Below are 15,871 nucleotides of genomic sequence, written 5' to 3' on the forward strand. Positions count from 1 at the left end.
AAGTTTACCGGAATAAATTTGTTGTAATTTTGGTGCTTATTAGTTCATCCAACACAGCTGGTAACTTAAATAAATTAATCCTACTATGAAAACTCTATAACTACTTTACTTATTTGGCTTGGCGTATCCAACGACTCTTTTTTAATCTTTTAAAAATGGTATATCTAATTTTAGTACAGCGCCATCGCCAATACCTGTTTGCCAATGAGATAGCTTTTATAGCTTCTTCAATAACTTGAATGGTGTTCCATTCTTTATATTAGCAAACGAAGAAGCAGATAGTAAAGTTCTATTTTAAATACTGCCTGCAGGTAATTAATTCTATTGCAATTAATTGTTGAGTAAGATCTATTTGAAGAAATAATCCAAACGGTTTCAACTCAAAAACCTCGCGTTTTTTATCAATATAGGAATAATACCGTAGAACTTTAAGATATCTTAATCCTCCACTTTATTCATTCAAATAGTTTTATAATATTTCATTTCCTGGTTTAAATAATATTAAAAAATTTTAAAAATTTTGTTTCTTGTTGATGTAGTTTTTATATCAGTCTGACGATGTTTGCCAACTTGGACAGGGACTAAGGTATCTTGGAACCAGTGAAGCTGGAAACATTGTTTTATCAAAACTCTTTTCACATGACAAGACAGAGTTAGCGTCTTACCTGTAGTTAAATATCCAGTAACTCTTTTAAAAAGAAATAATCCGAAATGCTACAACTTAAAACACTCGCCTTTTTTCCAATCCTGTAACGCTCTCCGCACCAACAGCATTCTTAATTCTATTGGGGAGATGCCTGGCTGCCCAATAGTGAAACATTGGGTTGGGGTTCCATTGGTAGCATAATACTTGACAATGACCTCGTGTTATTCTATGTAATGGATGGCAATTGTTTTGGACTAGCACTAACAACCCTAACATAGATGCGTAAGGAAAAAATGTTAACAACCTCGTACTAAAGGTCTTATACTTCTGGACTTTATATGGTCTGAAATAAATGATAATTTATTTATTTAATAATCCCAAATTCTACGTTTTCCAAAAAAAATTGCTATAATTTCGTTAAAGAACATTGACAGGCTTTTAACGGGAGTAGGTCGTTTCGCAGGTGGAATGGAGACGCTGCAAGGCGGCGAGTTTCAGGACCAGTTTCAACCTCACGACCACCTCGGGCTGCCGCGGCCATCTTCCCCCGAGTTCGCCTTTGGCGACGCCCCTCCGCCCCTCCATCCTGAGGGTTTGGTGTGGTAGCTGAAGCCGGAGCCGCGTGACTACCACGAATGATGCGGCTCGACTGGCTTTTAAGTGGACTAAGTGAAACATCTATTTTATAAAAAAGTGACGATAAATTACGGAAGTGTAATTTTCACGACTTTATTATTTGTTTTTTAGGGAGAAAACTATCATAGCATATTTGAATGCTATATTATGTCCTTTATTGTTGATTTTTAGAATATATTCGATATCTAGAATTACCAGTGTTTTTAAAATCGATCGTTTCGTATCATATTGTGAAAGGAACTGATCCGTTCGATTTAGAAAACACGTGATGATTTTGTACAATATAATAATATGTAATAGATTTTTATACATTCTAGGTACCTAACTATACTTCTTACATATTATCGTCTTTAAGCCTTTTCGTTCACAACTCCTATAACAATCATTGTCTACAGATAACATAATTGTCGTTATTTTTAAATTAAAAGGATTTGGTGGTATTCAGATTATTGGGGTTAATTTTTCAAGTGAGTAAAATACTTATTCTGTTAATTTATAGCAATATAAATATAGAATGGACAAAGCGATAAGCATTGCAAAAACCTGCTTGTGACGTTATGTAAAAGGCTTACTATAATTATTCAATTTATTTATATAATCATGTAAAATACGATTTATCTCTATATATCTGAAATATTCCGATTTTCAAAGAGATAGGAATTTATTTTTGCCCTGATATTAGTGATTTCGCATAGGTACTTAGGTACCCTACTGAATATTCTGTAACATAACTATTAACTTGTACTGCATAATAAATTGTGATCTAAATGTGTATAGTGTATAGAAATGTGATTATACTAATATTATATTAATAATATCGGAATTTTATTAAGTTAAATAAAATTAATTTATTTACATTTAGTATTTGAAAAAAAGTAAGCGGATATTTTGGTTCCTATTTTAAGATAGTAGTTAACTATTAGTTAACACATTTTTGTTTTATGTATATTTATTGGGTAAATTAATAGCTTACCTTTATGATTAAGTCAAAATAAATTAATTATTATGCACGCATATAAATAAACTATCGGTGTAAATACATATATTTTAGTGTAAATAAAATTCAGTAAGTAGTACATTGCTGAGCAATTTTTTTTATTAATTGTCTATAATATATGTAATCGTTTTGTGTAGTAACACATACCTAGTTATATTTACTATGCACTTCGACATTCGTATTTTCAGCTTATATATGTATGTTATATATTGATATAATGCAGATAACACTATCTTTTGTATTTCATAATAGTTAATCTTTTGTATTTAATCATTTTTTATTCGATTACGAGGCGATTTATCATTCGTCAAACAATCTATAACTGAGTAAATATTGACATTTTGACGTTCTTCTATTACGTAAACAATAGAATCTATATCTAAATCTGAATAAGAAATCTATCTAATTTACTCCTGTTTTATTTGCGATTAAATAATCAAACTACAAAGTATTTAATTGACGTGGGTATTATAAAAGTAGAAAAAAACTATTTCGTACAAGATAGTGATGTACTTATAATTCATAACAGGATATCTATGATGGGTTCATACATTTTTCGTCAATTGCCTATTGCCTTGAGGACGGTACACACCAGGAGTATTCCCATTGAAATATGTCTTTAGCAAGCATTCGTTGCGCGAGCATTTGTCTCGCACGAACATTTGCGAGAACAACAAGGCAGTACAAGATTTTTACGCTCGCTATCGAAGAGTCGCTTTCCCATATCAAACTCTATAACGTCAAAGAAAGTTGGGGCTAATGTCATTTGTTCCTATACATCTGATTTTGATTAAAGAAACATTCTGCCAAAAGTCCAAGCTGTAGAAAGTAGGCAAATAAGGACGCGTTTCAAAAATGGATAGGTATCAAAACGCACTATTACTTTGCACCGCAATATAATATTACAGTTATGTTGAAAATCCGAAAATCAACCTTATTTCATACTTTGTTTATTATTTTGTTTAATGAAATATGAACAAAATCTATTTTTCTCTGATATTGTAGTATTTCGATACTTGAAAACGAGCGAATAAATGTAACGTTAAATGTGTGTAGGTACTAAGGGTACAGAAGAGATTGGTGTAAGCAAAAACTAGCAAATTTGTGATCACGAAAGAATGTTTTGCTCGCGCTCGCGCTCGCGCAACGAATACTCGCGAAACGAAGTTTGCAAATGCTCCTGTAGCCTTCGTAATATTTGCTCACTCGCAATCGAGGAGACGTTACCACATATAAAACTCTGTGCAGTCACAGTAAAATAGACCTAATGTCACTCGTTTTAGAGATGCAAATCCTGTAAATACTTTTTTTTGTTTTACAAACGCTCTATCAAAAGCCCGAGCTAAAGAATTGTAGGTAAATTTGAGCTTTAGCACAATGCAAATAGGCTCAATTTTACTTTCATCTTCAAGTATTTTATATACTTATAACGACTCTTCGATTGCGAGCGAGAAAATCCTATACTAACTGACTAACTGACTAACTGTAGCTGACTGGTTACGAAAGACCTAGACCGATGGCGTATTTCCGGGGCACGCAGGAATTAGCTTAACCAAGCAGCTAAAAATGTGTTAGTATTTTTTATAACAAACTTAATTGCTTTCGAAGAACAAGCTTTTTTCATTTTGATGAAAATATACTAGGTACCTAACTACCAATACAGTTTTTTTACTGGTAGATAAAAATATTTTATATATCTTCCTAAGCAAAATTTAGGTAGTGACTGTAAAAATTGTAATATATATCTATATTCGCGAAATATTTTTCGAAAGCATTTCTGTAATTAAGTAAACATTGTATTATATTAGGAATATGTATTATATGTAGAATACATTTGTTTTTGATTCACGATTACGATAATTTGTATAAATATAGAAGAGGTTAACTTTGTTGTACATTATAATAGCGTGATGTTATAACGCCGTAACCTTCCTCATTATTTTTCTATTTTATGTTAGATAAACAGAAGCATCATAACTGAACTAGGTATGTGAAACATATAGTATGAAAGATCGATATTTTTTTGGCATTTTGTCAAATTCCGGTAAACATAAGAATCAATCTTAGAAATAATACTGATTTTCTAATATTATAGGTAAGTACAATAAATTTTCTAGATGTTCTGACTGTTGAGAAAAAATCTAGCAAGATTTTTCTCCAAAGAAACACATTTTACTCAAAAGTCTCTGAACCGGCTATTGTGTTGCGATCCTAATGTCACAGCAAATATAGGTCTTCGAGGCCCCTATTCGCTATGACATTTAGATCGCAACACAAGCAATATTGGTGTAATAACCTAAGCCAATAACATCAAAGTTGCAGTTATTTTATGGCGAGAAGATAAAACTTGCGTCAATGTCTTGTGTAGTTAAGTGAACGAACCAAATTCTTTAGCTACACATGTTTAACGGTTATAGGCCGTAGAAAGAATTACAGGGCCCTAATACGCTTTAATAAACTAATCTTCACACAGTTTTATGCAAAATTTCTGACGTAAGTATAAATTTAGTTTTTGCATGAAGAAAGGTAGTTTGTACTAATGTCAAAAAATGTCATTTCGAGAACAGCTGTTATGATTTAGCGAGGAGCCATGGGATCTTAACTTTGTAGGTAGAGTAGCGCATTTTATTCTGTCGATTTAGGTACCTATAGCGTTAGTTGTACTGAATTGAATCAGTCTTGGTAGAGGTACAGTTTCAGACATTTATTTAGTTATATCCTCAGTATACTTACAGCTTGCCAAAGCCAAAGCAGCGAAAATTACGCAAAGCTTAGTATAGATTAGCACGCTCGCAATAATCGAGTGTCTAACTAGCATTGAACTACTGTAACTGTTGATCTTTCAAATAGGTTTAAAAAATTCAATTTTAGCCTATTGTCACAGAGTATCGCTAGTCGAAACCTATCTTCGATTAGGAACGTACAATTCTTAAACCAAGGGTAAATAATTTTGAAAATCACGCTTTTCTTAAAAAATTAGGGCAGGGAATTAGTTGTAATTTTTTTGTTTAGTAAAAGTTTTACTCAAATGTCCTGTAATCGTGAATCAAGAGACAATGTACATAAGGGTAAACAGGATCACTAATTAAGTATGTACTCTACTATAAGTGTCAATATTCGGTACATACTTGTCGTCTATCTGTATTTAGTAAATGAAATAAAAATATAATGGAATTGTCTATAAGAATAAAATCTATTCGATAAATTAAGATTACGTTTTATTTTATCTGTGTTTTTTCCCGTTTGGTGCTAAAAGAAGATTTAAGATTTGATTCTACCTTGGAACGGTCTGACAGTTTAGTAAACCCCATATCCCTAATATATACCTACCTTATTTAACCGAGACGTCGACTCGTTACTTTTGGTAGCGTGGAAACTGGCTGTTACGGAAGCCCTCTCAAGCCTCCAATGTACCCACCACCCGGACCTTAGCCCACAAATTCCCTTCATAATTTTCCTTTATTCCCCTATTGATGTGCAGACATAGGCCCCCTCTTTAAACGAAGATAAAATTATAGCATTGACCGATCAAAATGCTGCTACAAATTAGTGACATCTGCATATCACCAGAGAAAAGTAAAGAAATCCTTCAGGGAGTTTAGTCTTTTAACATGATGCCGAAGGTATCAATGAATGAATGAATACACTTTTATTGTACACCAAAGAAAAAAGTAGTTACAGAGATATAAATACAGAGCAAGAGAGTACAATTTGGTGGCCTTATCGCTACATAGGGTTTTCTTCGAGGTAACCAAAGGCGTGAAAGGTAAAAACATAGAAAAGAGGTAGGTGGTGCAATCAATAAGATTTAAAAATTATACAAATATATAAAAAAAATATATTACTATAATAAATACAAAGAAGATATAAACATATATAACAAGATATAACATGAAATAAAAAAAGGTAATATAAGATTTATCTTTGCATAACTTTAATCAATAAAATTTATTTTCAATCAATTACCAGATCCACTGTCAGGCACGGGTCTCTTGTCATGGGCTTATTGGGCCGTATTATATGCAGGTCAGTGTGGATTGGTAGACTTCACACCTTTCTGCAGGTATACAGGTTTCCTCACGTTTTCCTTCACCATTGAATAGCTAAGAGGTAGGTATGTGCCGGGGATGCCGTTCGATCCCCGGCACATATCATCGCATATAATAATGAACACGTTTCATAAGTCGTGGTTACTACGCATTTGATGAATTTCTTGAATTTCTTAATGGCAAAGTTACTTAAAAGCAGGTCGCTCCGCTAGGTGAAAATCTACGCTCTGAGTATTCTTAAATAGATTTAAAAAATGCAGATTGTTACACCGCGGAAAAGTGCAAATGCTGAATTTCTTACGGGCACTTTTTCGGTTGAATCTGCCTTCCGATTCGATGGTAGAGTCGCTTAAAACAAACATACTTGAAGTTCTGTAATAAGCGCATATAAAGCAGAAAAACCTTGTCATTTGGAAACTTAACAATTGTATAGTAATCTCACTGTAACAAATGTGTATAACATGTTGTTTAAACTTATTGGTAGGTACAAAATTACCTTGAGAATCACATTATATAATAAAATAGTATACTCAATCCCATAAAGGACTCCTGTACCTTTCGCAAACGATATATTTTTTATAGTCATAATTGATGGACCATGCAGATGGCTCACCCGGTGGTGGAAAACCAAGAGCAATAGGTACTTTAGACAGCCGATTGGCGCAGTTTGCAGCAACCCTGCTTTCTGAGCCCAGGGCCGTGGGTTCGATTCCCACAACTGGAAAATGTTTGTGTGATGAATGTTTGTCAGTGTCTGGGTGTTTATATGTATGTATATTCTAAGTATTTATGTATTCATAAAAATATTCATCAGTCGTCTTAGTACCCATAACACAAGCTACGCTTACTTTGGGGCTAGATGGCGGTGTGTGTATTGTCGTAGTATATTTATTTATTTATTTATTTATTTATTTATTTATTTATTTACTTCGCAGAGCATGCAGGGAACAAGTCTTTCAAAGTCCTTGTGTCCATCAGCCTGAGGTTTTAAGCCTTATGTGCCTGTGATATAACCAGTGGCCTGCATAGCATATATGCAAATAAGCAGTGCATACCCTACCCTCAGGGTCTTAAAGAGCCTTCAGATAGGATGATTAAAGTTTTGTAATTAAAAAAACACTAAGTAAAAAATATACTTTTATTTCGAAAACTATGCGCGAGGCGCATAGCGTACAAAATAAAATCTTCTCATGTCTCATGATTGCAGGGTAAATCAATTATTATGAATCACTCGACATATGACGCCCTCTACTGTTGCATAGAAATATCAAATAAAATAAGCACGCCCAAAAAAGAATCGTTCTGCTAGATGTGTGCGTGCAAGTTAGTAGTGTGTCGTGTAATGTTATAATCGTGCGCTTGTACTTACAAGATTAGCATCGGTCTTGTGTGAACAGTTCCATTCGTAAATACTTTAAGTATGGGTGTCTATACGCACTGCTTACGGAAGTGGATAATCAATTACGTGTTTGATTTTTCATGAATAAAATGATTTCCTTGGTTTGTTATTGTTGAAAACGGTCATTATTCTTTTTTTAGAATTAAAAACATTATTCACAAATGTAAATTGCTTTTAAGAAAATTAAGGAACTAATATTATCGAATTAGTCTTTTTTTTTTTTTTTTTTTTAAAGTATATAGACAAGTGCTTGACTGCAATCACACCTGATGGTAAATGATGATGCAGCCTAAGATGAAGCGCGCTTGCCTAGAAGATGCCTATTCACTCTTGATTTGAAGGTACCCAGATTATAGGTATCAGGGAAGACGGAAGATGGGAGGGCATTCCAGGCCTTTGCGGTGCGGATCAGAAAGGAAGAAGCAAAACGCTTCGTACGTGTTGATGGTATTTCAACCACGTAACGGTGCAGATTCTTTCGGTGCCTCGCAGTTCGATGGTAGAAAGGAGATGGTTTGACCAAATCGAATAGCTCCTGAGCACACTCTCCGAAATGTATCTTGTAGAAAACAGCCAGACAAGCAACCTTGCGCCGGTGTTCAAGGCTTTGAAGTCTACTGACTACAAGGTCGTTGCCAATGAGTCTCCTAGCACGACGATCCACCGAATCCAAAGCATCGAGCTGGTACTTGGCAGAGCCATCCCATAAATGGCTGCAGTACTCCATGCACGACCGAACCTGAGCTTGGTACAGGGTTAGAAGCTGTTCTGGCGTGAGTCTTTCGTTTTGAAAATAATCTATGAAACCAAACGCTGTCTAAATTTTGAAAAATGAATAATTTAGGTTTTCCAGGAATCATTGGAAAGTGAGAGAGTTAACAATAAATATAGTTTCTATTTATTGTTTACATATCAAAATAAAATAGCGTTCGTACCCATACTTACAAAAAAATTAAAGATTATTTTGACTAATTTCGATTGCAATATTATCATTAGCATATTCAATCGCCATTATTGTTTACCTTCGAACAATGCTGTACGGCGTTGGTGATAAATAAACGGTTCAAGTGCATAAATTCAGTATCTCATAAAAGTTTGAGTAGTGATAGTTTAATGTGTTAAGGTTAATTTATAGTTTATTCATTCATTTTATAATGAAAGCATATTCGTGCGGTCTTTGTTTGGGTTCAGTGTTCCTGGAAAAAGTACTTAGAGAAAACTTTAATTTCTATCCCTATATCGTAAAATTAGAAATCATTCGCAAAGGAAGGACTGTACCTACCAATGTTACAAATATCCCAAAAAAAAGGTGATAAAGTAACACGTATGTTTAATAATAAATATTACGAAAACTTTTCTTGGCTAAGCGGCTTTGTACATACCAATCGATTATTTTGCTTTCCTTTTGTTTTATTGTCCAATATACGTAAAGTGTGGAATGATAAAGGATATTGTGATCTTAATAATTTTCATAAAGACGCTAAAAACATGATATGTTGGAAAAATATTATCATCATCAGTGTGCTTAGAAAATGCTGCCGAAAGGTGTGTCATAATTTTGTGACGTAAATCAGGGTATGTACTTTTATCAATTAGCAGTAGATAGACGATAGTATTAAATAGATCAAAAATATAACTTTCGTAAAGTAATTTGATTATAAACCTACATACTTATCTAAAATCTAAATTTTAATTTTACTTTATGTTTGTGCTGAACACCTTGTGCATACCCTTGGGTCCAAGGGCTATGCACGCCACTGGATATAACCATAGCGGTTGTACTTCCCCGGACGAGCTCTGTCACGAAAAGCTCTACTACTACTAAAAGCAAGTGAAATAATAATTGAGTTTTTTGTAAAAATTTAATTAAAAAAACTCATCACCATTTCCACAAACAATCGCATCTTATCAGCGACGCGATGACAATAATAGAGTGTATAACCACCCCCGGTCGGGTCGCCATCGTAAACGAAAATTGGAACGGGCGAAGGGCACGATTACACGTGGCGGTTCGCACGCTCGAATTAGCTGCGGTGCTATGCGAGCCTGGTAATTGGAAATGGTGTTTGATGTGTACCTTTGTAATGACGACTGCTAGTAGGTATGTAATCCTTGTGTTTTCACTGTTTTTAGTTTATTTGGCCTATATTTATTTGTTTATATTATATATATAAAAGGCAAAGGTGCCTGACTGATCTATCAACGCGCAGCTCTAACCACTTGACGGATTGGGCTGTACTTTTGCAGTTATTACAATGTAACGCTACGCTAAGAAAGGAATTTTAAAATTCCAACCCTAAGAGGGTTAAATGCTTGGAGGTTGCTTGGAAGCTTCCGGCTCCGCTTTCAGCTCTCACAAGATAGAAAAATGAATGTTAAAATGTAAAATGTAAATTGTTGATGTTGGAAAAGAGCAACTGCTGAGTTTCTTGCCGGCTTCTTCTCGGTAGAATCTGCCTTCCGAACCGGTGGTAGAATCACTACAAACAGACAGACTTGACGTTTCAAAAGTGCTTATATTAGGCCTACTTGAAATAAATGAATTTTGAATTTTGAAATGGGGAATGAAAGTTTGTATAAAATCCTTCATTTATCAATTTATTTTTCAAGTTTATTCCATGAAACTTTTATTTTAGGTTTTCGATTTAAAATAAAGAAATACGTGTTTCACATATTTAAAAAAATCCAATTCCAAAGGTATCAAATAGGGGATGAAAATGTATATGAAAGTTTCTTTTTTTAAGTAATTTACGTTCATATTTTTCTATTAGCAGCATGACATTTTAGATTAGAAGTAGTTACTATTTATAACTGCAAGGTTCTTAGATCGATCGCCGGGTAAAGCTATGTTTAGTTATTTTTCTGTTCCGAAATTTGGAACGAATAAAGTAGGAACCCGATTGCAATGGGCGTTTCGCAATTCGTCTAGGAATTCTAAGTAGCAGCTTGGAGTTAAGAAATTGGCGTTGTCTACCGTGTCGTAGAGAGAGGGTACACTAGGCCGTTGGTTATTCCCTTACGTGATAATATACCTGCTAACCCTCATCGGTGCAACTAAGAATAAGCTGCCCTTATCCAGCAGTGGAACGTTAACATGCTGAGGCTGATGATGATTAGAAAATAAATTCTTCTTTTCTTCTTTTTTTTTTGCTACCATCACCTCTAAATCATACTAAAAAATAAAACTAAAGCGAAAAGAGTTTCACATATGCCTCCTGTCTAAACAAGGGCGTCACGAAACTTCTCCGGATATTTTTTGATAACGCAGTAAAATCGTGTCACTCAAAACTGAGTAGCTATCTATAAATATAACTTAAGCGTAAGCTTCTTTTGAAATACAATAACCTGTTGAATAGTTTAAATACGATAGGTATTTTTTTTAATAAGGTTAAATTACTAGGCTGGTTAAGTCACAGCCTATGTTAAGGTGAGTCGCTCCATACCTACTTAATATATTTATTTTATTTTATACCCGCCTGTTTGTTTTAAGATACTTATACACGGTTTAACCGCTGAAAAGATGATATATAGCTAATTTTTCTTACATTGATACCTTACATTCTTAAGGAAGGCATAAAAGAAAAATGTAATGGTTCTCGCAGGATTGACCGCAAAACAGAGAGAGAGAGAGATACCATTACAGAGATAACACGAATTCTGGAATCGGTTTAGCACTAATTGTTATCCCACGAACGCTGGTGGAATTTAAACTTCTTGCGAAGGTTTAAAAAAACCGGAAAAAAAACATTTTTATAAAAAACCGTTGTCGAATTTAAAAGTCTCTGTTATAAGTCATTAACGACCTTTAAAGAGACTTCCAGGTGTACTGACTTATCTATCAATTAATAAAAAGTTAGACGGTAGCCACCCTACTTCATAAAAAAAATATTGTAGTATTGTTTATTTTTAATAAGTCCGAGGGGCGTTGACGTGGCTCTGTTATGAGTCTTAAAGCCACTTCCTTTATGGTAGAGATGTGTTGATAACGCCTTCGAAGTTATTATTGTTTAGGAGTATCTAATTAACATTTGAAAGTGAATTCTTAACAGTATACCTTTGAATGTATATTTTGTTATAAAATCCTTAGATATAAATATAAATGTTTATTAGTGAAACTTATAGTTTATTAGCGCTGACAGCTTTGTGGTTAGAACTCAATCTTCTCTTTCGGGTGGTCCGAAGTCCCAAAACGTTCTCAAAGCCAGAGGGCTGACCACGGCTCTTACCCTTCTCATTATAAGAAGACATCCATTTTAAGTAGTGGACCGGTAAAGGGATAAAAACGATGAATCCATAGAAATATCATCACTTCAACCGATTGAAATCCACTGCTGGACATAGGACTTTTGTAGGGAGTTCCAAAATCCATTGCCGCTTGCTTTTAGCTGTTCCCAGCAACTCGTTTGGAGTCGTCTTAATACAATAATGAAGAGCAACTTTGAATGAATTGATGAATGTGATTTAGGCCTTAAGGGTACTCACACGTTTTCCTTACAGATGTATTGATGTATTTTGGTAGTTTTAACTACGCACGCAAGTCGCAACTGCCTACTGAGCGTGACGAATTGTGATTGATTGGATATCGTTTGCAAGAAGGTATACCTTTTTGGATTCATTCTACATCGGTGCCTACTACATCATTATATAGATGATTTTTTGAGGAGATGCTACTCCATCATTATCGGTCAAATTAATAAATCTACTACACAAACGTACTCGAAGTAGAGGGATGTAGAGCTTAGACCAAACCTGTTGTCCAAACCTTTCCATATCTCTATAAAATCTGTATCAACCTATCACCGGCCCAATGAGGAGGGGTTCAGGCCGTAGTCCACCATACTGGCCCACTAAGGTTTTTTGGACTCCACACACTTTTGAGAACCTTATCTAGAACTCCCAGTTATGCAAACTTCCTCACGACGATACGAGACTTCCCCTAAGTTATGAGCGTTTCAATGCAATTAAAATAACACTTGATTCAATGGTGAAGGAAAATATCGTGAATAATCGCTGGAAAAAACGGCACAGGACCGTAGATTTTAGAACTCCCAATAAAAGACCTAGCTATGTCCAGCAGTGGACGTCAATTGGTTGAAGTAGTGTTGATAATGATTTTCGTAATATTTATTGGTGTTTACATAACCTACAATTTTTAAATGATTGTTATTGTCGTTATATATTTCGCGAATAGATCTTGGATGGCGGTTGGGCTGAGAACACGTAATCTTACGAAATAAAATAAAATATGTAATTCCCTACTTCTCCTATACTTATTCATATCTTCTGTTCAGTCTCGGTCTTTGTCATCTAAACACGCCGTCACTTTGAAAAGCTTACGATTATAATATTATAGGTATGGTTATAAAGATATATTTATTAGCTTTTTATTTAATAAAAATCTTTATAGTCTGTGACTGTGACAAAGGTAGACAATATTTATAACGGTGGTAATTTATAACATGTCGTAATTTATGCTGTTTAATTTGTGCCATAACTGCTATAAAAGTCATAAGATAGCAGCGGCTACGGCATATTTAACTTGAGACATAAAAGTTACTGATAAAGTTAAGGACCGTTTAAATAATCCATCTGTTGTTAACTAGTTTTTTTCCGTTATTGCACCTTAAAAGATTCAAACTGAACTTCTTTTTGTAAAGTATGTTTTAAATATCTGTAAAGACTTTAAATATTGTTTTTTTCTTTTTGTATAACTTATTATTTTTTTGTTATTTATTAAACAAACACCTTTAAATTTTAGGTATAACCGACCGTCCTCTGTGCAGAGCATACATAGATGCAGATGAAACACCGACACACTTAATGCTCTGATGTAGAGGAGTAGCAGAGCAACGCGCAGCGTAACTTGGCTCCCCAGCATAACTCCGATAAGCACTTGGCGACCTGGGCGGCCTGCTTAGCTTCTAGAGTGAGCTCGGCTGGCTGGAGTGACCCAGGGGCGAGCCGTACCAGTGGCACTTCGTACAACGGAAGGTTCCGACCGACAGTCACAGGGAAAGAAGAAGAAAAAGGTACCTTTTACATCACAAATACCTATACGTAATTTTGACGGCCGACTGGCGCAGTGGGCAGCGACCCTGCTTTCTGAGTCCAAGGTCGTGGGTTCGATTCCCACAACTGGAAAATGTTTGTGTGATGAGCATTAAGTGTTTTTCAGTGTCTGGGTGTTTATATGTATTTTCTAAGTATTTATGTATATATAATTCATAAAAATATTCATCAGTCATCTTAGTACCCATAACACAAGCTACGCTTACTTTGGGGCTAGGTGGCGATGTGTGTATTGTCGTAGTATATTTATTTATTTATTTATTTATAATTACTTTGGTGGTTGAACAACGTAACGAACGAAATTTTAAGTTTCTTGTTCTTAATCTGTTTAATAAACTTCCTGCTGAGTTTGGGAACACAAATGTCTCTGCATTCGTGTCGTTAAGTACAGTAGAGAGTGAGTCTTTAAAAAGGGTCTTAAAAATAGGCTAAGAGATGTTTTTGTAAGGGACCTGTAAGTACTAATAAAGTAACCATTTAAAGCTCCATCATGAAACCATTGATAAAACATCTACTTACCTATTCATGAGTCGAAAAAGTTTTTAGCATCTATACATATTATTACCTACGTTATTAATAGGAGGGCCGATCCCGTCAACAAACTTTTCTACAGTTTGAAGGAATTTAGTAAAATATCTTACTGTAGTAATTGTAACTGAAAATAAAAAATATAATATATATATATATAATAAAATAGTGAACTCTTTTCTTGTAATTGGAGGGTACTTGATTCTCTTTAGAAGAATTACGTAAAACAAAATTCAAAGCATCCCCAGTCCCCACTAACAAGTAAATAGCAGAATTCCACACGAAACTGTCCATTAATTAGTTCGATTGTTGTTAGAAGGGGCGACATACAACTATTACAGATTCGACAATACTATACTGTATGAATATAGAGTAGTTACTACCCCCTCTAGTACGGATCCGCTACTCTAAAATCACCTTGACCCACTGCGCTTTAACTTCGATTTATAATTTAATTGGTGGTTCCACAGGTTAGCGCGTCCAAAGAAAAAAAAACTTAATTTTCTTTAATGCATACAAACATTTCGGAAAACACTTAAAAAACTCTTTAGCTTTATTAATAGTATGTTTACTATAATAAAAAATGTGTTGTAGCTTTGATATGCTGACTTTCAAACATCCCATTCGATCTAATCTTAACATCTTATGCAAAAGACGTTTCATGTAAATTACAAAATTTCACATTATAATATTATATTTACATAAATATTACATAAAAGTATTTTTATGAAGTGTATCGTTACTTGTAGACATCCATTATTTACTTAACTACATAACTTATATGTTTCATCAAAGTTTATGCACAGTTAAATTCGAGTGTGCAGAATATTACATTAACTACATTAACTATAAAGTTTCTAGTTTCATAGTTTCATGTAATAATAGTTAAACTTGCACAAAATACCTAAGCTAACAAAGGCATTTAAACCACAAAGTATTTAGACCTGTCTATTTTAAGTGTAGGTAAAGTAGGTAAATAGTAAAACTTCCTTAGGATTCCAGTATACAAATAAGGTACGTAGAAAAGGTGCTTAATCAAAATAATGATAATAAACCTTCGTTTCATATTATCAGTCTGCCTAATTTTAATAAACTAAAAATAATAAAAGGGCAATATAAGTTTTATGCAGTTTTATGATTAAAGTGAGCATTATTTACGAGGGATTTAATGACAAAATGCAGCTCGCATAATTTATATCTGAATTTAATTTACTATGTTTATGTTACAGCTTACAGCGGATAATTGATTACATTTTGTGGCATTTCCATTATATAACAGAAAATATTTTCCCAAAAAAACATGGATTTAACGATCACACATCTTTTTATCGTAATTCACTAAAAAATATTTTACATTTAATTTCTTTCCTTTTTTTTTTGTTTTGATTAAACAGACACCTTTTTGAGAAAAAATGGTGATTGTGACATTAAATAATACTGACTTATTCACTGACAAAGACCTTTTTTGGCATTGAAAACAGGCTATTAGTACTGGATCTTTTGTTAAAAAAAATATATTAAATTTAACGAAAAGAAAAAAAAAAAGG

The 15,871-nt window shown here is 33.9% G+C and overlaps 1 protein-coding gene across 1 annotated transcript in view; it reads left to right on the top strand.

Moving 5' to 3' along the window:
* LOC120628307 (LIM/homeobox protein Lhx1) overlaps window positions 1-1,252 on the top strand; it is an 84,003-nt gene extending 82,751 nt beyond the window's left edge. Inside the window, exon 7 of the mRNA XM_039896615.1 lies at window positions 1,110-1,252. Coding sequence (XP_039752549.1) covers window positions 1,110-1,252 — 143 coding nt within the window. The remainder of the gene's footprint in view (window positions 1-1,109) is intronic.
* Window positions 1,253-15,871: the final 14,619 nt, after the last annotated feature.

This window comes from Pararge aegeria, chromosome 12, assembly GCF_905163445.1.
Source record: "Pararge aegeria chromosome 12, ilParAegt1.1, whole genome shotgun sequence".
NCBI classification, from domain to species: Eukaryota; Metazoa; Arthropoda; class Insecta; order Lepidoptera; family Nymphalidae; genus Pararge; species Pararge aegeria.